This window comes from Cheilinus undulatus, linkage group 1 (assembly GCF_018320785.1).
Source record: "Cheilinus undulatus linkage group 1, ASM1832078v1, whole genome shotgun sequence".
NCBI lineage: Eukaryota > Metazoa > Chordata > Actinopteri > Labriformes > Labridae > Cheilinus > Cheilinus undulatus.
Window position 1 is genome coordinate 46,955,313 of NC_054865.1, and position 24,642 is coordinate 46,979,954.

Consider the following 24,642-nt stretch of genomic DNA (forward strand, 5'->3'; position numbering starts at 1 on the left):
AGAACAACATGTGCTGTTTCCCTGCACTTCAGACAATAATATTAGTAATCAATTCTCCAGAACTCAGGCAATGAGCGCCTTTATCTCTTGTTCAGCGTTTATGACTTGGTTAATCGTTAAGCAATGCCTTTGTGTCCCCTAGGATGGAGCAAGGACATATCTGGACACCCCTCGTTCACTTTTCTGAGGGTTGATCCAGAGCGTCAGCCAATGGCTGGCAGCCAGGCTTTGACCCTGGGATGCAGGGTATAAAGGTAGGCCATCTGAGACAAAACCAGCTTACACACAAGACGCTTGGAGAAGCGGAAGACATCTCCATATATCTAATCCTAGCTGAGTTTATACGTCAATAAACAAGGATAGCCGCACTAGTTGATGCAGTGTTGAGGTGTTTTGACACACTGCTGGATGACTGAAGATTTAAGACCTGCTCTGTTGTTTTTATCTCTGACTGTTTAAATCTGAGATTCTCCTTCAGCAGTCCTGATGGAGAGGATTAGATCTAATGGAGGAGAACATGTGAACGCCGCGTATGACGCCACCCTGGATGAACCTCCCAACTATGAGGAGACCAACTTCTCTAACGGGGAGCACCGCACCGTCAGGCCCTCGGTGGTCAGTGCCTTTGGGCATGACACACTGGATCGGGTGCCCAACATCGACTTCTACCGGAATCCAGGCAGCATAAGTGGTCACCGGGCTGTGCGACCATCCCTGCAGGAGCTGCATGACGTGTTTCAGAAAGTGAGTGCATGCAAGTTTTCATAAATCCTCTTAACTTCTCTTCTTGTCCTTCTGTTTCCCCTGTCAGAAATGGTCTGCACCCTCTTGTTTTATGCTATTAACCACATTTGTCCTTCACTTAACCTTGTGCAGAGTTTTTTTTTTACACCTGTTTTTCTCCTTGAGGCCACAGATCAAAAGGCTAGCTCTGTAAGTGTCAACTTTATTCAGCTCCTGAGCTGCATACTCAGTCCCTACAGTTTGAAGACTTAAGAGAGGGGAAGCATATTTTGCTCTTATTTAATCAAATAAACTTTGTCACTTTCAGTGTGCACAGATTGGTTGTTAAATCTTCACCTGAAGACTTGTGAAACTTGAAAGGACACTTAAAGTTTTCTGGGACACAACACAGTTGACCCACTTAGTAGTTTTTAGTGCTTTTTATTGGGCCATTATACTGCCGCAGGTTGCAAAAGAACTCGGGTTATAGGTCATCTGGGTTTTATTGGTTGAACTAGATTAGCATTTAAGTAGTTTTCACTTAAAGAAAATGACCAAAATAATGGGTCATAAAGTTTAAGACGGATTGCTGATAGAGTGAATGTGTAGGGCGATCTATCATTCGATAATCAGCATCTTAACAGATCATTTCATGATGTCTCACCAGGAAGAATTCATTCAAGAATCCCTATAATTAAACACCCACTTAGTTTGAATCCATGGGGCATTTAATGCTGAAATATTTGACTGTCTCTACCTTTAATAAATTAATAAATGTCACACAAGCATCATGATTTTAATGTCCAAATGTAAACCTCTAAATAGGGCAATTTTCTGTAATCACTAACTTGATGCAGATTGAACTGAAAGGCTGGAAACCTGAAGTTAAAAGGCTATTTCTTTCAGTAAATATGAATAAGGTCTCATTAATTTTAAAATAGGGCAAAAGTAAGGGGCAGGAGAGTAATTTCACAGTCATTATTCATCTTCATACAAAGTTTAAATTAGTTTTTTTTCCCCCTAACTGTTCTTCTATTCAAATTACAGCAGGAGACACACAACAGTGTAGTGTCTCTGCAAACACCAAATCAGTCTTCATCCAAATCAAACCACTATGGATTTCTCTCTATCTTTAAGTTCTTGGGTTATTACAGCGAAGGCAGAAGAAAGCCAGACACTCACTGCTAAATGAAGATGCAGACATTAAAAGAACTGCTTGTATATGGACAAATTGTTGTCTTTATGCATATTTTACCTCCATTGCTTATGAGCAACCTGAGAAAGACACCTCAGTGTCAGTCCATCCTGCTAAAGTGAAGGATAAATTCAAAATGAAAATATTAATTCACAATTAAAAAATACTCATAAACATCAAGAATACTAAAAGCACAGTCATAAAAAAATCCAATTAGGAAAAATTAAAATGTGTTTTCCCCCTTCAGAATGGAGCCATCTCTGTCCCAGACACTGTGGAGGACGATGGTGAGGGCAGCAGCGGGACCCCCTCTGAAGACCTGGAGTCTGCCATTCCCATCGACAATAAAAACAAAGGATCAGTAAAGTTTGGCTGGATAAGAGGAGTCCTGGTGAGTTATGTCAGGTCATGACGGGCTCCCTCTGCTTTATAGGAGTGGGGTCGCTCCTCATAACTGTGACCTGGCAAGAGGAGGCTCCTTGTGTCTGCGTAACATAGCGGTGGCCAAGCGTAGGCACTTTTCTTTTGCATTTTCTTAGGAGTTGAGGGCTGGTTGTATCGGCTGCATGCTTTAAGTTTATACATTCTGTAGCTTCATACAAGCAAGCAATCCAAAGTTATTACTTAGAAACTGAGATGGTTAATCAGAAAATTCATGAAAGCAATGGAGGCAGTATTGCAAGAATTAAACAATCAGAGCAATAAAACAATGAAGTGTTATGAATAAAAATGGATTATTGAAAGCCATCTTAAAGTGAAATAAAAGATAAATAAAACACCAGGGATGAAGCTCCTGTGAAAATATTTTTTTAAAACCTGACTGAGGCTATTAAAGAGCTTCATAGTTAAAGCCAAATTTTAAAAAATCCTTTATTTAATTTTAAAAATGTGGAGAAAGTTAAGCTTTTGCAAGTGCTGTTTTATAAGTTTTTTCATTGAGTTTCAGATGTTTTGGTCACTAAGATCTATTTATTGTCATTGCTGTTTTTTTTTTTTTTTTTTTTTGCTTCACTTAATTTAAGAATAAAAAAAAACATGATCGTGGCTGAAAACTTAAATCTAACTCTTCTTTCTCAGGTGAGATGCATGCTGAACATCTGGGGTGTCATGTTGTTCATCCGTCTGTCCTGGGTTTTTGGTCAGGCAGGCTGGGGTAAGACCACATTCTTTTATTTACAGACGTGCTTTAAAACTCTTATAAGATTTATTTTTGGGCTTTTATATCTTTATTGGAGAGAAAGGACAGTGGGCAGAGCTGCAAACTGGGGAGAAAGAGTGGGGAATGACGTGAGAAAGAAGCCACAGGCTTGGTTTAAACGTGGGCTGCCTGCTTTGAGGATAACAGCCTCAGTACATGGACACATTTCAGCAGCTATTTTAGAAGTTTGTCTTCAGGCTGAATCAGACGAAGTGAAATTAGCCAAACTTTTGCCCAATTGTGTTTTGCAGCCAATAGTTAAACATGGGCCTAAATACAGCCTGACTATGAACGTCAGGAACAACAAACACTCTTGTACTGTGACATAATCAGTGATGCATCCAGACCAGCCCTTGACCACCATTGGACAAGACTGGCATATCTGAATTTTTCTTACATCTTCTGTCTAATTTGACAAACAACCTGACACTGACTAATAGGATAACATTTGCTTCCTGTTTTCCCTAATTTGTTGGAATCACACTTATAGTGTTGTAAAATCTGTTGGCCAAAACAGAGCAAGATTTTTGTTGCTATAGTCTGATGTGCAGCTATACAAATAACAGATTAGTCTAATTAGGCCATTCTCTGTCTTTACACTTTAAAACTGAACAAGTTCAAAATACTTGAACTTATTTGTCATAACCGATTCTGTTAAAGTTTTTAAGAAGCGGAGGTTTTTTTTTTGTTTTTTGTTTTTTTTTTGGGTATGACCAAAGTTAAAAATTTAATTGACATGTTTATCATCCACTGCAATCTTCCCTTATGTCTTTCACATATTTTAATTTTGCCACCCAAAGTGAGCTCATTTGATTGATTACAAGTGACAAAGACTTAAAGGTGCTCTTTGACCCAGAAAGTGCTCCTCCACAGAGCTCAGTACATTAGCCTTCCTTTACTGATGTTGGTCCCCACAGGTAGGACTTCCCTGACTGAGTGGGCAACTTCAGTCATGGTGCAAAAGTGCCGAATGCCAAATGGTATTCTGGAAAAACTCTGCGGAATAAGGGATTTATGTCAAATAATTTGAGAACAGTGACAAGACATATTCACAGTGATTGAGTGCTGTTTCCTTGAAACTAAAAATGTGTTCTTTCAACTCAGAAAAACAGAGTTGAAATAGCTTTTTTGCATTTATGAACCACACAAAATCCTATTTCTATCAACCTTTTACTGTGAGGTCCTACAGTGCAGATTAAAATGTTTGTTAGTTTTAGACAAAATTTAGTCATTTTTACCTTTTAAAGTTTGATTCAAAGTTCAATTGACAAAAAGCCAAAAAAAAAATGTCCAGTTTAGTCAAAACAAAAGTATTTTTAGTTTTTTAATTTAACATTTGGCTGCATGCTTTATTATGAGTCTGAATTCTGCTACAAGCAGCAAGAAGAGTTGAATATTTCTAAAAGCTACCATAAGTTGGTTAATTTGATGCAAATACTACCTTTGTAGGGAGAGGATAAGGGACAGAGACGAGGGAAGAATAATGCTGTGCACTTCAAGAATAACGTCGAGAAAAAAGTTTAAATCTTAATAATAAAGTAAAACCTTATGAGACTATAAATAACAACAGATCTTAGACAACTACACTGTGTTTATGAGCTAAATCCAATTTTGAAGTATAATTTCAAGAGTTTATTGATACAAGACTACTTGTTATGGTCTAATAAGGTTTGACTTTATTCTTAGACTTTTTCCTTCTGTTCATGAAATTTTGACTTTATTCTTGACATTTCCACATTAGTCTTGAAACTGTGTTTCAACTTTATTCTCGGCATTTCTACCTAAACCTCGAAGTGCATACCAGTTTTTTTTTTCTTTCACCTCTGTCCCCAATCCTCTTCTGTAACCCCTGGCATATACCAAAGAGCTGCAGATTCAAACTACCTAACAGCTTGTGCCCTCTCTGTCACACAGGAGCACATGCATATATATGTTTTTCTTATCAAGGATCTATTTTAAGCTTATCGCCCTGTCTTCCTCCTGTAAAAAAAAAGTTGTCACCGAACATTTTTAGTAAAATTTCTAGTGAGTGAAAATGCCATTAGGCTATCAGCACCTCTGCATTAATTTTGTTAAGCATTTTCCCATTTCCCCTTACAAAGCCTAGTGTAGGTTTATGCTGATGCATGCGTTAAAAAGGCCACAAAATGTCTCATTTAGTACACTTTATCTGGGGCTCCCTGTAAATAAAACTTTCTAATTGCAGTTGTTCTGATTGATTTGTAAATGTGAAATGTGAAAATGTAAATTCTCATTTTTTAAAAGAAACACAAAACTAGGAAAGAAGGATTTTTTAAAAAACTATTCTGGAAAAAAATTTAATGTTTGGAGGATGTGTAGAGCACAACATCTCTGCTGCAAAAAACTGTATGAAACTGATATTTTTTCACACGTCTTGTCAAAGACATATTGGGATTTGGTCTAAAATTTCCAGTGTTGACAATGTTGTTTATAGCAACAGTAAATCTTTTCTCTGTTTTTCTGCTGTTACCAGTAATTCCACAAACTCTTAAGACAGTTTAAGATTATATAGATCTCCACTTATTAACAGGGAGTGATTGAATCAGATAGATTGGACTCAACTGAGCTACAGTAATGATCTAAACCTGCAGAAGATCTATTCTCAGTGCCAAGCCTGTTTGAGCAGTGCAGTGTGTGTCAGCATGTGCATGGCTTAGAGTGAAAGGGGAAATTGTGTGAATCGCTTCATGAGTGTGTTCATTGCTTAAGAATGTATCGATCGGCTGGGTATTTTGTTCAGGCTGCATAACTAAATGGTTTTGAGAACCAAAGAGAGTGGCAGGCAGAGCTGGAGGAGGAGATGGCCCTAACTTACAGCCCCCGGGCTCCTTGGGAACTCTGACTGTCTGTGTTTAAAGGTGACTGTGAGGAGGAGGAGCCCAGTTCACAATCATAATGTTTTATGGCCGTCTACTGAGATATGAAACATCAGAGTGAGTTGCAGCCAAAAAACTATTATTTAGAGCTTTTATTTGTTTGCATTGCAGGTCTTGGAATTGTGGTCATCGCTCTCAGCTGTGTGGTCACAGTCATCACCGGCCTTTCAATGTCGGCCATTTGCACTAACGGTGTTGTCAGAGGAGGTGAGAAAAGGCACTATCATTCCCCATGAAACATGCAGGAACTAGAGCTACTCATACAGCAGCTGCACCGCTGGTTTAAACATTATTTATCCAAGCATATAGCCTGAAATGACCCACATTCATCCTGACATAAAATCTTTCACTGAGACAATGAAAACGAGTAGGAAGACACAGTGTGTAGATAAAGACACAAGGCTCAATGTCACCTCTGGAGGCCTTTTCTTTGTTTTATGGCTTCCCTCATTTTTTCTGTCATTAAATCAATGCATCAGTGATAAGCAGATTAATCATCCACCATGCTGTGTATCTCATTTTCTTATTTTAGGAGGAGCATACTACTTGATATCTCGAAGTTTGGGGCCAGAGTTTGGTGGCTCCATCGGCCTCATTTTCGCCTTCGCCAATGCATTGGCTGTTGCCATGTATGTGGTGGGATTCGCCGAGACTGTGGTGGAGCTGCTTCAGGTGCGTGGTGTTAAAATGAAGGAGAGTGGGGAGAAGTTTTATCCATTGATATTTGATTAAACACTTATTTATTCCTCCTCTGTCCCGTCTTTTAAACTCAGGACCATGATGCACTGATGGTGGATACATTAAATGACACCAGAATCATTGGCTGTATCACAGTCGTGCTGCTGTTGGGAATATCAGTGGCTGGGATGGAGTGGGAGGCCAAGGTTAGACCAAGCACATTCTGGTTGTTTGCCAACCCCCCTGTCCATCCTTGAATCTAATGTATTCATTTTTTCTGTCCCAATAGGCACAGATTGTCCTGCTCATCATCTTGCTGGTTGCCATTGTGAACGTATTTGTAGGAACATTCCTGCCTCCAACAGACACTAAAAAAACCCAAGGCTTCTTCGGTTATCAATGTAAGAAAACCTTACCAACTGTTTTTTTTGTGTAAAAAATGTTAGAGATGTCAAAGATACGAATCTTTGATAAAGCATCATTCATCATGTTTTGTTTCTCCCTGTCTTTTTTTTCACAGCAAGTATCTTCTTGGAGAATTTTCCTCCAGCATTTAGAGACGGGGAGACTTTCTTTTCCGTGTTTGCTATCTTTTTCCCTGCTGCGACCGGGATCCTGGCTGGAGCCAACATCTCAGGCGACTTGAAGGTAACCTTTTTTTTAACCAAATGTAATTTCACAGGGATCATGCATATGAATTGTAAGCTTCTGTTGGACATTTGTTATTTATTTATTTGACCTTATTAAACTAGGAGTATTAACACTGTCAAGCAGCTCAGGAAGACATAATAAACAGAAGTAAATTGAGAAATGTTTTATACTAACAACACACTGTTGTGCATTCGTAAAGCATTTATGAGGTCTTAACTCATTATTAATTAAGTGATATGTCCTTGCTAAACACAGCTATAAATGCTTTATTGATGCATTACTAAGGGTCATGTTAGGCTAAAATAAGTCCACCACTGCTAATTAATGTCTCATTTTACTTAAATAGTTCCCTTATTTTTCTTTCAGTCCATAACAAGTTCTTTTTTTCCATGGTTAAATTTATATCCTTATCTACCATACTACTGAAGTTTCCTGTTTTCTTTTCAAAATAAAAGCAGGTCCGTATCCAAACAGGAAGTCAATACAATACAAACATCCAAAATAAAACAGAATAGTTCTAAATGCATGATAGTAACTAGAGAATGTGACATAAGGAGATTTATCGCAGAAATTTTAAAATAATTCAGGATTAAAAAAGTTATCATTCCAAATACTAATCGGGCATACCGCCTTGAAATCAATTTCAGTAAAAAAGTACTCATGTTCCCAACTATTTTTAAACTTTCTCTTATCAGTGTGCCACTGCCTCACATGCTCCATCTCTGCCATGACCCCAGCATCTTTTCACTGACTCACCCTCTGGTCAAGGGCTTCCAGATCTGAGCTGACGGGAGCTCAACAGCGCCACCCGACCTCCGAAGTAACACAGTGTTAATTTGTGGTCAGGAGAGGAAGTGCAACAATAAATAAATATTGAAAGAAATATTTAGACTGCTGGCAGTGGGAAAATAATAATAAAAAAAAAAATCGAATATGGGCAGCGGGCCAAAAATAATAGCTCATGGGCCAAAGTTGGCCCGCGGGCCCCAAATTGCCCAGCCCTGCTTTAGACCAATAAAAGCCCTGTTTATAAATATGTTTATTTAATTTATTTTTTTCTTTTAGTTAAAGTAGTGATGACTAGGCTGCTGAACAAGCAAGACAACTGGAACTTTATTATTCATGTAAATACTCCATTCTACCAGGGTCTCTGGAATAATTACCTCAGGACTGCAACATTTTCTCTGATGTGATGTTATAAAATAGCTGAAATATTTTAGAAAATCCAAGATGCATATCCACTCTATAGTATCAGGGATGAAAAAAGTACACGACTAATGTAGTACAAGTTAATTTGAGTAAAAGTACAGTTACCCTGGTTAAAACTTATGTAAGTAGAAGCAAAAATACTGGTCTACTAATCTACTCAAGTAAAAGTGAAAAATATCTCATTTAAAGTTTACTGTAGGGCTGCATGGCAGCGCAGGGGTTAGCGCTGTTGCCTCACAGCAAGAAGGTCCCTGGCTCACTTCCCGGTCAGGGCCTTTCTGTGCAGAGTTTGCGTGTTCTCCCCGTGCATGCGTCGGTTGTCTCCGGGTATTCTGGCTTCCTCCCACCACCAAAATATGCTTATTAGGTTAATTGATCACTCACTAAATTGGCCGTAGGTGTGTGTGCCTGGTCTCCATATGTCAGCAAAACTGACTGGCGACCATTCCAGGATATACCCTCGCCTCTCGCCTAGTGACAGCTGGGATAGGCTTCAGCTCCCCCGCACCCCTAACGGGATAAGCGGTATAGAAAATGGATGGATGGAAGTTGACTGAAAGTACTGAGTAGCTACTGAGGAGTTGTACAGTAAAATATGATTTTATGATCCTTATTGGCAAGAACAACAAGAGAATAGATCTCCAACCAGGTTTTTCAGATAAAGTCACACCTCTATAATAAAGTAAAATAAACAGCAAAATTAACACTGTTAATGTAACTCATGCAACATTAAATTTAACACTTTAGAATTGTTTATGTTGGTCCACTTTACATATAATGAAATTAAACTTTTAAAACGTTGAATTTTTTACAATTTGACAGAGCTGCAAAAACTCTTGAAAACCTGTGGCAATGTGGGCCCCCTCTGGCAAGAACAAAGCAGATAGTCAACCTCATTGCAAGGTAGTTCATACTGATGAAAAATATTCCATTTGTGTCCTTTCAGAACTCCAAAAGTCACAGGCAGGAACTCTAACTCAGTGGATAGCTTCACACATGGTGCAAATGTGTCTCACATCTAAAACAACAACAGTCCACTGAACATGAGCAAAAGAACCCCAGCAGGGATCAGCACAGCGGGAAACATCCAAACATCCACAGCTAAACAAATAAAACATCTAAACACTCATGATGGGAAACTCCTCCAACACATCTCCCCAGATTTGAAACACTGCAGTTTTTGCTGTTTTGGGATGTGGTGTGGAATCATTCTCTCTCTTTGTGCCACTGTGTAGTCAACAGAGGATTAAGTAAAAATAGTACTCACTTTAAAGTAAAGTTGCTGTGGTTTAAACTTTCTAAGTAGAAGTACTGTTTCAAAATGTTCTCAAAAAGTGCCCACTTTTTTGTCCTGTTAGTGATTTAATAAACTGTTAGACTAGCAAGTCGCAATTTGTTTTCTTCAAGAGTGCATCAACGTAAAACAACAAAATATTAGTCTTAAAATGTTTCTTTGCCACTTAAACATGAAACTAATCTCTTTATGATGAAATCAGCTTTCAAACCCACCATGTAGGTTCTTTTCTGACCAGGCTGATCACTCAGTATGTCCGTGGCCTGACTATAGCTTTTATAAAAAAAAAACAATCCCCTTTATTCTTTCTGTTGTGTCTGAAATTCTATCAAAACAATTACTTTTTTACAGGATGCGCAGTCAGCCTTACCTAAAGGTACCTTGCTGGCCATCTTGATTACTGGTATCACCTACCTGGCTGTGGCTATGTGTGTCTGTGAGTACATCCAACCATTCAGTGCAAATTAAAGGACAAACTGTTTTAATTTTGATTTTTGAACAAATCGTCTCTTCAAATTCTGCTATGAACAATGTCACTTTAAAAAATGTCATGAGGATGATTGCTCAGCAGTATTTCTGTTATCCTCCCTGATTGGTCAGCTGCCACTGTTGTCCGTGATGCCACTGGAAACATAACTGACGCCATCACTACTGCGATAAGTTGTAATGGTTCTGCTGCATGCGAACTTGGCTTTGACTTCTCCGTCTGTGCAGTGAAAGAATGCAAATATGGCTTGATGAACAGTTTCCAGGTAACTTGTGTTTCAAGCTGTAATTTTAGCAATAAAGAGAGATTTTTTTCATTCACTAATTCTCTCTTCTCCTCTCCCCTCCTCCCCTCCTCCTTTCTTCTCCTCAGGTCATGACCATGGTTTCTGGGTTTGGTCCTCTCATCATTGCTGGAACTTTTTCAGCCACACTTTCATCTGCCTTGGCTTCACTTGTCAGTGCTCCCAAAGTCTTCCAGGTAAGGTCACATTTTTCTAATTTTGGTGCAGCTAAAAGGCAAATTTTGGATGGACTCTCACTGTTTAGCATTAAAAACAAGACATCTGTTCCAACCTGGGCTCTGTTTCTTCTCAGGCACTGTGCAGAGACAACATCTACAAAGCTCTGCACTTCTTTGCAAAGGGAGTCGGCAAGAATGACGAGCCAATCCGTGGCTACGTCCTCACATTCGTCATCTCTGTGGCCTTCATCCTCATTGGTTAGTTTCCACCGGCTGTTACATTATAACCTCTCATGATCTTTCTTTGCACTTCAAAAATAACCTAAACTTTTATGCAATCTGGGATGATTTCAGACTTAACTGACCTTTTTCTCTCTGCAGGTAACCTCAACACCATTGCTCCCATCATCTCAAACTTCTTCCTGGCATCTTATGCTCTCATCAACTTCTCTTGCTTCCATGCATCCTACGCAAAGTCCCCAGGTGGGTGTTTACAGGCTTGAAAAGCAGATGAACAACAAAAATTCAGCAAGTAAAATGAGGATTTTCAGTTGGGTTAAATCATTAGTACATCAGTTTTTGTTTGTTTTGGAGCAGAAATATCAATGAAAGCATGCAATTTTAGGCATTTTATTAGAATAACCTCAGTTTTACTTGTTTCTACAGTGCAGTGTTTAACTTTTAGGCATGTTTGGGCCAAGAATTTTAGCTGAAGTAAGACATGTAATGGCAAGTTGGCCTATATTAGGGCACCATCAGGGAAATGAGGATTTACACATCCAGGTTGTACTCTGTCTGTCCTCACATATCGCCAGGAGCATGGGGAAATAATCTGTTGAAAAAATAACAATGTTCACACCTTTAGGGTGGAGTCAAGGGTGGATGTGGTGAGTGAGCACGGCCAAGGGAATCATCCAGGCAGGTAGTAGGATTGCCATGAGCCCCTGGTCATGCTGTGTGCATGCCAGCGGGCTCCGGCGTATTACCAGGGGTGAAAAGGCCCAGGAAAAAGAGATGCTGTCAAGCTTGACCTTGGCTGCCTAGCAACACTCATGTGTGTTGACGTATCGAGCTTGACTCTTGCTGCCCTGCCCTCTCTCTTCAGCCCCAGGTTGTGGCATACTAGGCCCCATGATGAATCCTTAGAGCCCTACATGCCTTAAACATATTCACATATGGAGATTTGTCCTTACTTATGGCTACTTTAACATGTATTTGATTAGATCTTTTTTTATCATGCTTTTCTCAGGTTGGCGACCTGCATATAAATACTACAACATGTGGCTGTCTCTGCTGGGTGCACTGCTCTGCTGTGCTGTTATGTTTGTTATCAACTGGTGGGCTGCTCTCCTCACATACATCATTGAAATCCTCCTCTACATCTACGTGACGGTCAAGAAGCCAGGTGAGTTGAGCATCCACATTTCTCTGCATGTTTGCTCATGCCAACATGACTCCTGCATGATTGAACTAACCTGACTTTTTAATCGTCAGATGTGAACTGGGGTTCATCCACTCAGGCTGTGACTTTTGTGAGCGCGGTCAGCAACGCTTTGTCTCTGTCTGGAGTCGACAATCACGTCAAGAACTTCAGGTAAATGTCTGCAATGCCCTGATGAATATCAAAACAACACAACAAGGGCAGCCCTGGTCGTTATGTCATCTCGGTCTGGCTTTTTTGAATGAAGTGGCCCAACTGTGGCTCTGACTTTTATTTCTTTATCCATTCAATTTCAATTTTTTAGCATTTCTCTATTTTCATTTTATATCCTCTTAGCTTGGTGGCTTTTCACTTTTACTCTTACCTGCCTTCTAACTTGAAAAATCTATTAATTAGCACAGAAACATTGACCTCAATCACCAATAACTTCTTGAGATTTTTCTAAAATGTGTTCTTAAAGTTTCTAACAAAAACCTTCTTCAGGTTCATGATGTCGCTTTGGGCACTAACACCCTGAGAGTAACAATTTGTTTTACACTATCTGAGAGTTAATTATATATTCAGCGCCAGTAGTGGATATTCAGTACATGATACAAACAGATGAACTGGGTATCACTGGTTCAAATTGGGCTGTCATAGGAAACAACATGCATCACACTGTAAAAAAAGGATCTATTCTAGAAGAAATTATGATTAAAATTAAACATATTAAAGTCACATATTTTTCCAAATGCCTTCCAATTTAAGGCATAAAAACTGAGAAATAAACCTTAAAATGAGCTTAAAAGACTCAAATTAAATATTAAGTGAAATTTTAAGCCCAAAGGACATTTAAATGACACTGTCATATTTTCCTGTCTTGTCCCAGGCCGCAGATCTTAGCACTGGCAGGTGCAGCACGGACCAGACCCGCTCTCCTGGACCTGGCTAACTCCTTCACTAAGACCTATGGACTCTGTATCACCTGTGAAATCTTCGTGGTGAGGTTATATTGTAATTGCAGTACTTGCATATGCAAAACAGTGGAAATTACCATGGCAGCACGTATTGTTTCTCCCAAACATTTATTCAAATTTCAACCTTCTATTCAAATCAAGATTTGCACATCAGGCCAATTTGAATTGTGCAGAGCACAGACTGCAAGCGAATATTAAACAGGGAGGAAGGAAATGCCAACTGTCTGGATACCTGAGACTGAAGTCTGGGCTCAGTTGTGTCCTCTGAATATGAAAAAAAGGTACGATTTTTTTCTTCATTTAACACCTATGTGCTGTGATGTCTGCAGGGTCCCAGATCTGAGGCCCTTGATGAAATGAACGCCGGCATGGAGAAGAACCAGCTGTGGCTTAGGAAAAAGAAACGTAAAGCGTTTTATGCTGCTGTGGCCTGTGATGAATTCAGACAAGGAGCTGAGAGTCTTCTGCAGGTCAGTTTGAGTACCATTTTCTTAAATAAAAAGGAAAAAGAACTTAGAGAAATCGTCTTCATTAATGTGTAACCTGCATGTTTTGATCCTGGTGAGAAATGAGATTTAAACACCACAGTAACAGGTTTTTATTGCCCCAATTCTTCCCCATCAAACCGAGTATCTATTGCTGCGTTATGACTCAGGCTTGGACCTGTGTTAAGGATCCGACAGGACATTAGTGCAGGAGGAAGAAGAGGGGAGAGTTAATGAGGAGCAGGAACACAGTCTTATGGCTCTGGCTATCGCACTTTCAAGATAAGAGCTTGGTTCATTGTCAGGATTGCTACTTCAAACAGAGCAGCAGATTAAAAGCTATAATTGATTAACACTGCCTGGATGATTCCCTGCAGACAAAGCCAGATCTGCTGAGTGATCAGGTCATAATTTCTGCTGGTGAAAGTGCTTTTTTCTTTGACTTTCAAACAATTTTTGATTTTTTTTTTCCCCTAGTTTAACAATAGTGGTGCATGTGTTCCCTCAGCTAAATGATTATGATTCTTATCTCTACATCATGACTGAGTGTCCTGCTTCTGCCTATAGGCTTCTGGTCTTGGGCGAATGAAGCCAAACACATTGATGATCGGGTTCAAGGGGAACTGGAGGACAGCAGGCACAGACGGAGTGCAGAGCTATGTGGGAATATTGCAGTAAGTCACAAATAAACAAACTCAGGTGCTCACAACAGTGATGTACCTGAATGTTTAAACATGGTGGATGTTTTTTAGTGTTGAGCTGTTGTACTTACTCTTGTTTCTCTTTGACAGTGATGCATTTGACTTTGAGTACGGGACGGTGATGCTCAGGATAAAGGAAGGGCTTGATGTGTCACACATTGTCGAGGCAGCAGGTGAGTAAAAATGTCTTCATCCTTAACAAGAACAGCAGTATAATATCATAACTGTGTTCAAAATAGCACTTTTAGAGCAAACCAACCCTGTGTTGTTACAGGAAAGATAATGTCTGTTTGATGTGCTTACAGTCTATTTATAATGTTTTACTCCTTTTACTGGTATGAGATCATTTTCAGTCCATTGTACATTGGTGGGGTTTTCCCTTAGACCAGTGGTTCCCAACCTTTTATTTTCGTAAGAAAAGTTAAGCCCCCCCCCCAATCCCCGCAGGCCTGCCCACAGACTGGGCTGGGCCCCTGACAAGCACAGACAATTGGCCCTCCCTAGCTGTGATTTATTGATCGTATGAATATGTGCTGGATCAGTAGCATTGGTGCTAAGGTGGGTCCTAGCTAAAGGTTTATCCATTTTTGGAGCTGAAAACTTGGCATGCTATTAGTTCTGATTTTGACATTAATTTTTTAACCACCTTTTCTGCTCAGTTTTTCCACTATTATTTGCCACTTTTCACCAATTTTGCACTATTTTCACACATTATGCCTCTTCTTTTCCTATATTTGCCACTTTTAACCAATTTTTTTTGCCACATTTTAACCCCCCTTCATCACTTATTTTCTGCCCATTTTTTTGCAATTTAAATAAATTTACCCTGTTAAACCCATTTAACCCTATTAAAACTCTTTCTTGACTATTTTTGACCTAGTTTTGCCACATTTTAATCCCTTTTTGTTATTTTATCTGTCAGTCACCCATTTTTGCCACTTTAGACACATTTTTTGCCACTTTTAAGCCATTTCTGCTACTTTTTAAATCCTATTTCACTTGCTTTTTCAGCCATTTTTCCCACTCTAAACCTATTTCGCTTTAGATTTAAGAAAAGTTGTTTTACATTTTTTGAGACAACTTAAAGATTGTGGATGAACAAATCAAAAAGGTCCAGTCCTTGAAAAAGACTTTATAGTGTAAGGAATGATGATGAATAAAGAAAAAGACCTCCGCTGACATAGGTCTATTGGTCCAGCCTAAAACTCCTCTAACTTATAAGTACATATGACCAATATTTACAGGCTGTAAAAATCTGCCTGATAAAGGTAGATTTTTACAGCAAAATGTTTGTTGTAAATTTCTACTGGTAATGATAATTCACTTTTGAAGCCAATATCTGCAGATACTAATATGATGCCGATATTATTGCTAATCGCTAGAAGTAATAAATCTCTCAAAGTACTGCCTCTTAATGATCAAATGCCTTAATTCCACAAAATATTCATCAGGAGATTTTAAAAAACACTTTTAAGTTTTTCTTGACCCAAAGAAAAAAAAGCATGTTTCCTGCACAGTGCATACCGGCGTGAGCCTTTTCATTCACTGACCCTGACATCAATGTGATTTCAAGAAAAGAGCCTATGAGACGATTTTGATTATCACGCTGGGATAGCTAATGTTGATGTTGGAAATACTTGGGTGTTCCACTCAGGTATATTTAAAGCCACAGAAATATATTTGTGGAACATTTTTTTCTTTTTTAAATCCATATCTAGCCAACATCTGTGCACATGTGAGACATCCACTGGTACATCCCTCCCATAAAGTGCTGGTTGATGCATGATGTCTCCTGTTAAAACTTAAGTTTCATATGCCATTGTTTAAATGCCATTGTCTCAGACAATAGTATCCTCATCAACAAGCCTTTACACACACAGCTCTTCTGTTATAATTACTGAATATTGAGGGGTACACTTTAAAAAGGGAGAGCTGTTATTTGACCGTCTTTAAAGCACATACAGTTGATCAATACAGTTAAAAAAGCAGAAAAAACACATATAAAGAGGAAGGACCATCTCTACTGTAAAGATCTGCACATTCATGGTTATTCTTGGTGGTTGTAAGGCTTATTCTGGAAAGTGAATAACCAAAGTTGCTGAGTTAATTTTTATTTTCTTAATAACCTATAGTGACTGATAATAAAATAACAGTGATAAGCCAGGGCACCTTGTTCTGTAGATTACTAAGTATTTATAAAGGTCTGATAGTGGACAGATAAGATAATAAACAACAACCCTTTTACAGCTGTGCCCTTGTAGAAATCTACAGAACAACAAAGATAAAACAAGTCACACATGTGTCTTTCAGATGAGACTCTGAAGGCAGAGAAGGAGCAGCGAGCGCTGGATAAAGAGATGATGCGGAACGGAGGCAAATCCAAAGGACTCTTCAGGAAGTCAAGGCAATCATCGCAACAAGTGCTCACGACCAGAGGTATCCACCTATAAAAGACTTGAAGCTTAAAGCTTTAAAAAGAAGTGGCTGTAATAAGAAATCCTTAAATATATGGTAAAAAAATAAAGTATCTGTCTCCGTCTCTGCACACATTCATATTTCCACTGAGCTAGCATGCATTTAGCAAATGAAACCAATGACACACATCTTTTTTGGAGACTTCTCTACACTCCCATTGAGAAATAATTGAATCAAGCGCTCCAACTAAAGATGTCTGTGAGGGTGTAATCCAATAATACGGTCCCTTTAGTTCCAGTTTGAAGAGCATCTCTTAAGAGCAACCCTTTAACCCAGACAGCAGAGGGGGCATGCAGGCGCTCACTCGATCCGTCTCTGTCTCTACATCTCACACGTACATGCACACACTCACACCGCTGAGCTGACTCTTGGCAAGGCTGTGCTGGTCGTTAGTATGCAATCCTGGTGCCACTCATTGGAACATTAAACCTGAGAGATGGCTGTTCCCGCTGATGTAGGCTTAGTTCTTAATGTTGATTAGCACTAGTTTTGCCATCCAGTGTAACTCTCCACGCTCACTTGATGATTTACGTTCCTTCCTGCTGTTCCCCTCCCTCTTCCAGCTCTCATATCTTTTTCTCTCTCCCTTCAGTGTCGGTGTGTGCCCCTCCGCCCTTGGAGGTAGCCATGATGAATGAGAGGCTGGTGGTGGCCAGCGAGCAGTTCAAGAAGAAACAGCCCAAAGGCACCATTGATGTGTGGTGGATGTTTGATGATGGAGGTACGTGTTGGTTCTCTGAAGCAGCCTTATCTCACAACTTCTCCCTGTAGATCGTAACAGATACAATCATAGAAACACAGCCAGTTCCTCTTAATATAGACACATTAAATATTGATACGCTTCATAATGTAGAGATGGAAATAAGCTTCCAACTCTCTGTGCAGCACTCCAGTTTCATGTTCTGCATTAAAACTGAATTAAGTTGCATTTTCCCATTAAATGCACAGTGTGTGAATTCCAAAATTATCCCTCAGGTGGTGTAAAATGTTACACTCAAAGTGTTGGTGACTAAAAATGACAGCTCACATAAATTATGTTAAAAATAATACACATTAAAATTTTCCAACTTTTTTCATTATTTTTTTAAATCAAGACCAGAACTGATCATAAAAGTCTAATATTGATTTTTTAAAGGAATTTTACCCCTTGAGTGCCAATTTAAGAGCAAAAACAAAAAAAAAGATTTTTGTTGTTAAAAAACACAATAGAAATATTTTGTATGTACTGTATGCAAATTGGACTTTGCATACTTCCTTAAAAGGGATTACCAAAGCCTTGAAGATCTGAGTAAATTGTTACAGTCAGGGTATAAGTGGCCAAAAATGGATGGCTTACGAAAATAGCAGCAAAAATAATGCACATTGAAAAAAAACACCTTTTCCAAATTAATTTTTTGATCAACATCAGACTTGGCAAATATCAAATATTGAGTAGTTTTACCCCTTTCAGTGCCTGTGTAACTGTTAAAAAGTAAACCCTGATGTTTGTATTATCATAACATAAAAAAGTACATGCAAATTTGATATTCTTGAAAGGAAATTTTACAGCCTCGAATAGGACAATAATAAGCAACAATATAGATTTGTATGCCTATTTTTTGGTACATCTTTAGATTTATACAAATTGTACATTGTCAAAAATGGACACCATACATACATAGCAATTAAAATACTACACATGAAAAAAATATCTTTTCTGCATTTTTTTTTTCATTCAAAATCAGACCTGATCATAAATTTCAAATACTGGGTATTTTTTTAGGAATTTCACCCTTTCACTGCCAGTTTACTTGCAAAAAATGATTTTTGTAATTAAAAAAACACAACAGCCTTCAATATGTTTATAATGAACACCAATTTGATTTTTATGCATTATTATTCTTTACATTTCAAGGTTTTAATAAATTGTTACTATAGTTCCCCTAAAGGAAGCCAGGAAAAAGAATGCAGTTCCCCAGCATGGCAAATATGGGAAATGGCTGACATCTGGTAATAAACAGGAAATCTGCAAAATCAAAGATTGAATGCCTATCTTAAAAAAAACGTGTTTTTTTTTTACTCTAACAACTGGAGGATCAAGAATTGCCGTTTTAACCACAACTAAATGGGACATGTTTAGTCCCGAAACGAGATGGAAGTGTACATTGACCTGTCATAGATTCTGGTAAAATTTTGAAATTCAGTGGAAAAAAACATTCTAGCTCTCACAATACCCTCCAAAATTCATGTTGTTAGCATTTACTCAGTCAAAATAATAAAAAAAAAAAAGAAAAAGATTACATAAAAAAACACAAAATGGCCTCAACACCCTCTGTGGACTAAGCATAAAGAATGTGGCAGAGCACAATGGCCAGCCAAGATAGGGGTCATTCTCTGAGAAACACTGGAGATACAAAAACAGAACAGCAGCTTCCAGCAGCAGTCCCCTTCCTTATCTTTGACGTAACATCCAGTATTTCCATGGCAAAAAACAAACATGTTGTGTCTTGTCACAGCAGTTCAGGCATGGGAAGACACACACAACTTTAAAAATGAAGGATTTTTCAGACTTTGAGGTGAAGTGCTCAACTAAAAAAATAAGTAATTTCTAAATTAATGTAGACAGCGCAAAAGATTAATTTCTTCTTTAAGAAGTCTAATTATGGGGCAGTGGTGGCTTTCTGGTTATGTCTGCACGCCCAGTATACAGAGGCTGTTGTCCTTAAAGCAAACTGCCCATGTTTGGATCCAGCCAGTGGCGCTTTTCCTCCATGTTGTTCCACACTCTCTCTCCCAGGTTTCCCTCTCTGTCCTCTTTCCTATCTAAATGGAGGCATGACAAGCTTAAATATGAATCCAACAAAAGAAAAAGAAATGTTGATAAATGGAAAAACACCTAAACAATTAAATTAAAACATTAAAAACAAAGAACAAATACTGAACAGTTCTCCATAAATCTAAAATTCAGATTACTGTTTAATGATAATTATTGCAAGAGAATAGTGACTTTAAAGAGCAAGCCAGTCAAGTCAACTCTTATTCAAAAGGCCCAAAATCCTGATTTTCTTTAAGGGTTTTTATAATCTGTACCCCCTGGACACATACAGTCCTCAGACTCTCTATTCAGGTCAGGGAAAAGTGCTCTTAAATCCCTATAAAGACAGCAAGAGGAGGAAGAAACCTGACAGAAATTCTCTTAAAAAAGTTAAAGAACTACCACGAATTAAACATGTATTGAACACCACACCAAATATGAAATATAAAGATGCTTTTTTTGTTTGATTAAACTCTCTGGATTCATTTTAAAGCATATTTTGTGTTTCCCCTCTGTCAGGCCTTACCCTGCTGCTCCCGTACATCCTCACCACCAGGAAGAAGTGGAAAGACTGTGACTTAAGGATCTTCATTGCAGGCCAGCCAGGACAAACTGAAAAGGACAAACAGGAGTGAGTAAAAATATTTAATCCCACCAGCCAATCACATCCATATTGTAGCAGTAGTTATTTTCCATCAATAGGGAATATTTTCCAGCAATAATATGAATGTTAATCAGTTCATTATCATCTCTCTTGCAGGATGACATCTCTGCTGCATAAATTCAGAATTAACTGCTCTGACATCAGTGTTATTGATGACATCCACATCCAGCCGCGCTCTGAAAGGTGACTGACTTTTATTATTTACACAAGACCAGATGGAGCGACAGTGATAGTAAAATTTAATCTCCTCCCGACTGCCTATTACGATTAGAAAAAGGAGTCAGCTCACGTTCTTATCTGCTCTCCTCCAGCTTGAAGAAGTTAGATGACATGATCGAGCCTTTCCGCCTGCACGAGGGCTCCAAAGACTACAGTGAGGCTGAGGAAATGAAGAAAAGGTATCCCTGGAAAATCACTGATGAAGAGCTCAGCAGCTTTGAGGAAAAGGTAAAGCCACTGACAATAAATCAAGACCTCAAAGAAAAGCATCAAGCACCACAAAAAGTCTGTGACTATTGCACTTAAGTAAAAGTATATTTACTGTTGTTAAAATTTACTTAATTTAAAGTCAAAGTACTGGTCCATAAAGCTACTAAAGTAACAGTAAAAAAATATTTCATTGAAAATTTACTTTTAGTACTAAATACTGAGTAGCCACTGATGAGATGTACAGTAAAATCATCTCATTGACAAGAACAACAAAATAAGATATCTTACCTCTCTCAGGTAAAGCCATAGCTCTATAATAAGATAAAATACACAACAAGATTGACAGTAATAATTACACCCATAAAGAGTTAAATTCAAGACTGTAAAAGTGTCCATATTGATCCACACTATGTCTAGTTAAACTACACATTTGAAGTCTAAATATTTTACAATAACTACTGAGCTGCAGTAACTCTTGAAAATTGTTGCAGAGTGGGTCTCCTCTGCTAAGAACAAAGCAGAGAGTCAATCTCATAGGCAGGCAATGTACAGATGAAGAATAGGCACTATGTAACTTTAAGGAGCACCTAAAGTCACAGGCAGGAACTCTAACTCAATGGATAACTTCACTCATGGTGCAAATCTGTCTCACACTAAAAAACAACAATCCACCAGAAACATAAGCAAAACAACTCCAGCAGGGATCACTGTACAACAGGTAAACACTCTGCCCAAGGGCATGATGGGAAACTACCCAAATTAAAATAAGGTGGGAAGAGCTCACATCTTTAAAGAGTTGAACTCAGACGGGTGGATCAATGCTATCAAAAACTCAGCAAGGTACCTAAAAACTACTCAATTAAAAAGAAAAAAAGAAATTGTTTACTTTCCACTCCTGCATACCACACAGCATGCAGGTTTACTTTGCCACAGGAGGAGAGCAACAAAAATGTTGTTTCCATAAGAGGCAAGGAAGTGAGTTCAGATTTCAAGTCTTCAGTGAAGACATATTGGTAATGCATGGCATGAACTCAAGTGCTAAAGTGCAATCACTTGGTCCAAACGCCCAACATGCATTGTTAATGCAAAATATGAACAGAGCCTTAGACTAAAAATGCTGCTCTTTTACAGACAAACCTGCAGATACGACTGAACGAAGTGATTCAGGAAAACTCCAAATCAGCCAATCTCATCATTGTGTAAGTATGAACAACTCTACCTGAATAAGACCCAGTGTACAATAAACCCTGTCTGACATGATCTCTCCTCTCTGCAGGAGCATGCCCATCGCTCGCAAAGGATCGGTCTCTGATTTCCTCTACATGGCCTGGCTAGACATTCTGACAAAGGACCTCCCACCCACCCTGCTCATCAGAGGAAACCACAAGAGTGTGCTCACCTTCTACTCTTAAGCACCCTGCAGGTTAAACAGAGGACAGCATGTGGATATAGAGGAAAATGATACTACCATAATACTGGACTATGGTCATAAAGCACATAAAGAATGCAAGAACCCTGGATAATGTTGTTCAGTCCTTCAGACAAACATGATGGTACAAGAATCTTTAGTCCATTCCTGAAGCCAGTGGTCTCATTCCAGTTGTACAAAAAATGAGAAAAAAGATAGTATTAGAAAAGTAGTAAAGTGGTGAGCTTTGACAGCTGCAGTACAAATTCTTTTCAGTCACAGCCTGCTAGCATTTGACTATTATCACATATTTGATCTTTTTGTCTGTTATGTGTAAACTAAGCTGCCTTCAAAGCTCTCAATGACTGCTGCAAATGAAGAACAAGTGAAGCCTTAACAAGAAATAAACCTATTCCTAGCAGAGAAGTGAAGTGCTTATGTTGAACAGTCTAAATGTGAATTAAGCAGAGAAGGCAAGCTGTTTGCTACAGTGAGCTACTTTGGAAAAAACTGTGAAATACTCAGCTATTTGAGTAGAATTATAGCAAATGCACAGTGTTGGGTTTAGAACAAAAATCTTCCAAGCTTGGTCAGATGAGTCACATTGATAAAGTCAGAAATATCAGGATGCTTTGAATAGTCACGCTGAGTGACTGTGATTTAATTGTAAAGTAAATGTAAATAGATGATGTCTGAATACAACGGAGGATATTTTTAAGCAAGTAACCCTTTCATAAATGATGACCAGCATCTGTTCTATGGAAATATGGTACAAATGGATTGATTATTTTTTTTATCCTTTGATATTCACTAAGTGAAAATACGCACACTGTTTTGAGAAGCTGTTTACCTGTTCCACGCTACACTTTTTAGATACTTTTATGTTATTATCACAGTATACTTTATGTTAGAGGAAATTTTAGTGAAATTAAAGATTGTAAAGCTAATTAGTCTGTATATTTTTGCCTTTTGTCCATCTTTGTATTTAAATGTATGATTATGATTGACTGAAATAAATAAATAAATAATAAGGTTTAAACTGGCATTTTTCTTGTCTCAAGGGGATGAAGTGGGAAAGAAGTTGCGGAGTAGCTCTCTTCTGAAGCCTTATGTAATTTTTAAATTGTGATTTCTATCGAAGAATTAAAAATAAAAGGTTTCCTTTGTTGAATGCTCCAGTTCTTGGGCTATATATATATATATATATATATATATATATATATATATATATATAAATAGTACTCACTACCTTGGATGTTTAACCATTTCATTGATTATATAAATCAGTTATGTCAATAGAATTTGGCTTTTTGGAAAAAAGAAACTTCTAAATGTCAAAGTGAAAACTAATTTCTATGAAGGAATTTCAATTATATAAAAATATATAAGGTTAAATAGGTGACTGCATAAATATTTACCCCCTTCAAGACAGTACAACTGAGGTCTGAGCTTTGGCTCAGCCACTCCATAACATTCATCTTGTTGTCTATAAATCATTTCTGTGTAGCTTTGCTGTATGTCCGCCAAACATAGCAGCTTGTCTGATGTCCAAAAAGCACCATTTTGGTCTCATCAGACCAAAGAACTTTCTTCCACTTGATCATGGAGTCTCCCACATGCCTTTTGGTGAACTCCAGTCCAGATTTTATCTGAGTGTTCTTCAACAGTGGCTTTGTCTTTGCCTGGTGACAGTGATTGTATGCTCCCATTACAGCTGCAGAAGCTTGTCACCCCTTCAGAGTAGTCATAGGTGTCTTGGTTGCCTCTCTCATTAGTCTCTTTCTTGCAAGGTCACAGGATGACCTGATCTAAGGATGATGAGGATGATGGATTTAACTGAATTCTGAGGGATATTTTTCGGTATCCATCCCCTGACTTATACTTTTCAATAACCTTTTATCTGAGTTGATTGGAGTGTTATTTTGTTTTCATTGTGTAATGGTAGCCAGGAACACTGATTCATCAGTGACAGTACCTTCCAGACACAGGTCTCTTTATACAACAATCACTTGAAACACATTAACTGCACTCAGGTGATCCCTATTTCACCAACTGTGAGACTACTAGTGCCAATTGACTGGACCTCTGGTTGAATTAGGTCAGTCACTTCAAAGGGGGTCAACATTTATGCAGTCACCTACTTTACATTACTTTTTAAATTTTAATTGACATTACTTTGTAGAAAACGGTTTCCATTTTGACATTAAACTTACTCGAGTTTCTCATACGCTGGGTGGTGGGGGTAATGCACCATGTTAAACCTGAACAGCTAAAATATTTACACAAGGCTCCACCAAGAGGTAATGTAAGGTTTGGCAACCATTTTTGTCCTACTTCAGAAAGGACTCCAGTGGCAGCAGTGACATGCAACCTTCCTCCTATGCCCTCTTACCTATCCATTTACTTATTTAGTACTTATTTAACCACTGGCATATTTATTGTACAACATATACCATCAACGTGATTGAAAAAACAGCATTCAGTGGGAGCTGTTA

The 24,642-nt window shown here is 38.4% G+C and overlaps 1 protein-coding gene across 1 annotated transcript; it reads left to right on the forward strand.

Annotated features, from left to right (window-relative positions):
- The first annotated feature begins 308 nt into the window (after positions 1-308).
- slc12a1 (solute carrier family 12 member 1) lies at positions 309-23,144 on the forward strand. The gene is made up of 26 exons (XM_041788583.1): positions 309-744; positions 2,166-2,309; positions 2,996-3,071; positions 6,125-6,220; positions 6,546-6,685; positions 6,787-6,897; positions 6,981-7,092; positions 7,212-7,339; positions 10,197-10,281; positions 10,446-10,597; positions 10,705-10,812; positions 10,929-11,052; positions 11,176-11,277; positions 12,044-12,199; positions 12,289-12,388; positions 13,104-13,215; positions 13,521-13,661; positions 14,244-14,350; positions 14,468-14,550; positions 16,688-16,813; positions 17,445-17,573; positions 20,166-20,277; positions 20,407-20,493; positions 20,622-20,757; positions 21,871-21,938; positions 22,016-23,144. Exons 1-26 carry the CDS (start codon positions 487-489, stop codon positions 22,149-22,151), a joined length of 3,129 nt encoding a protein of 1,042 aa, XP_041644517.1. The 5' UTR covers positions 309-486; the 3' UTR covers positions 22,152-23,144.
- The last annotated feature ends 1,498 nt before the right edge of the window (positions 23,145-24,642 follow it).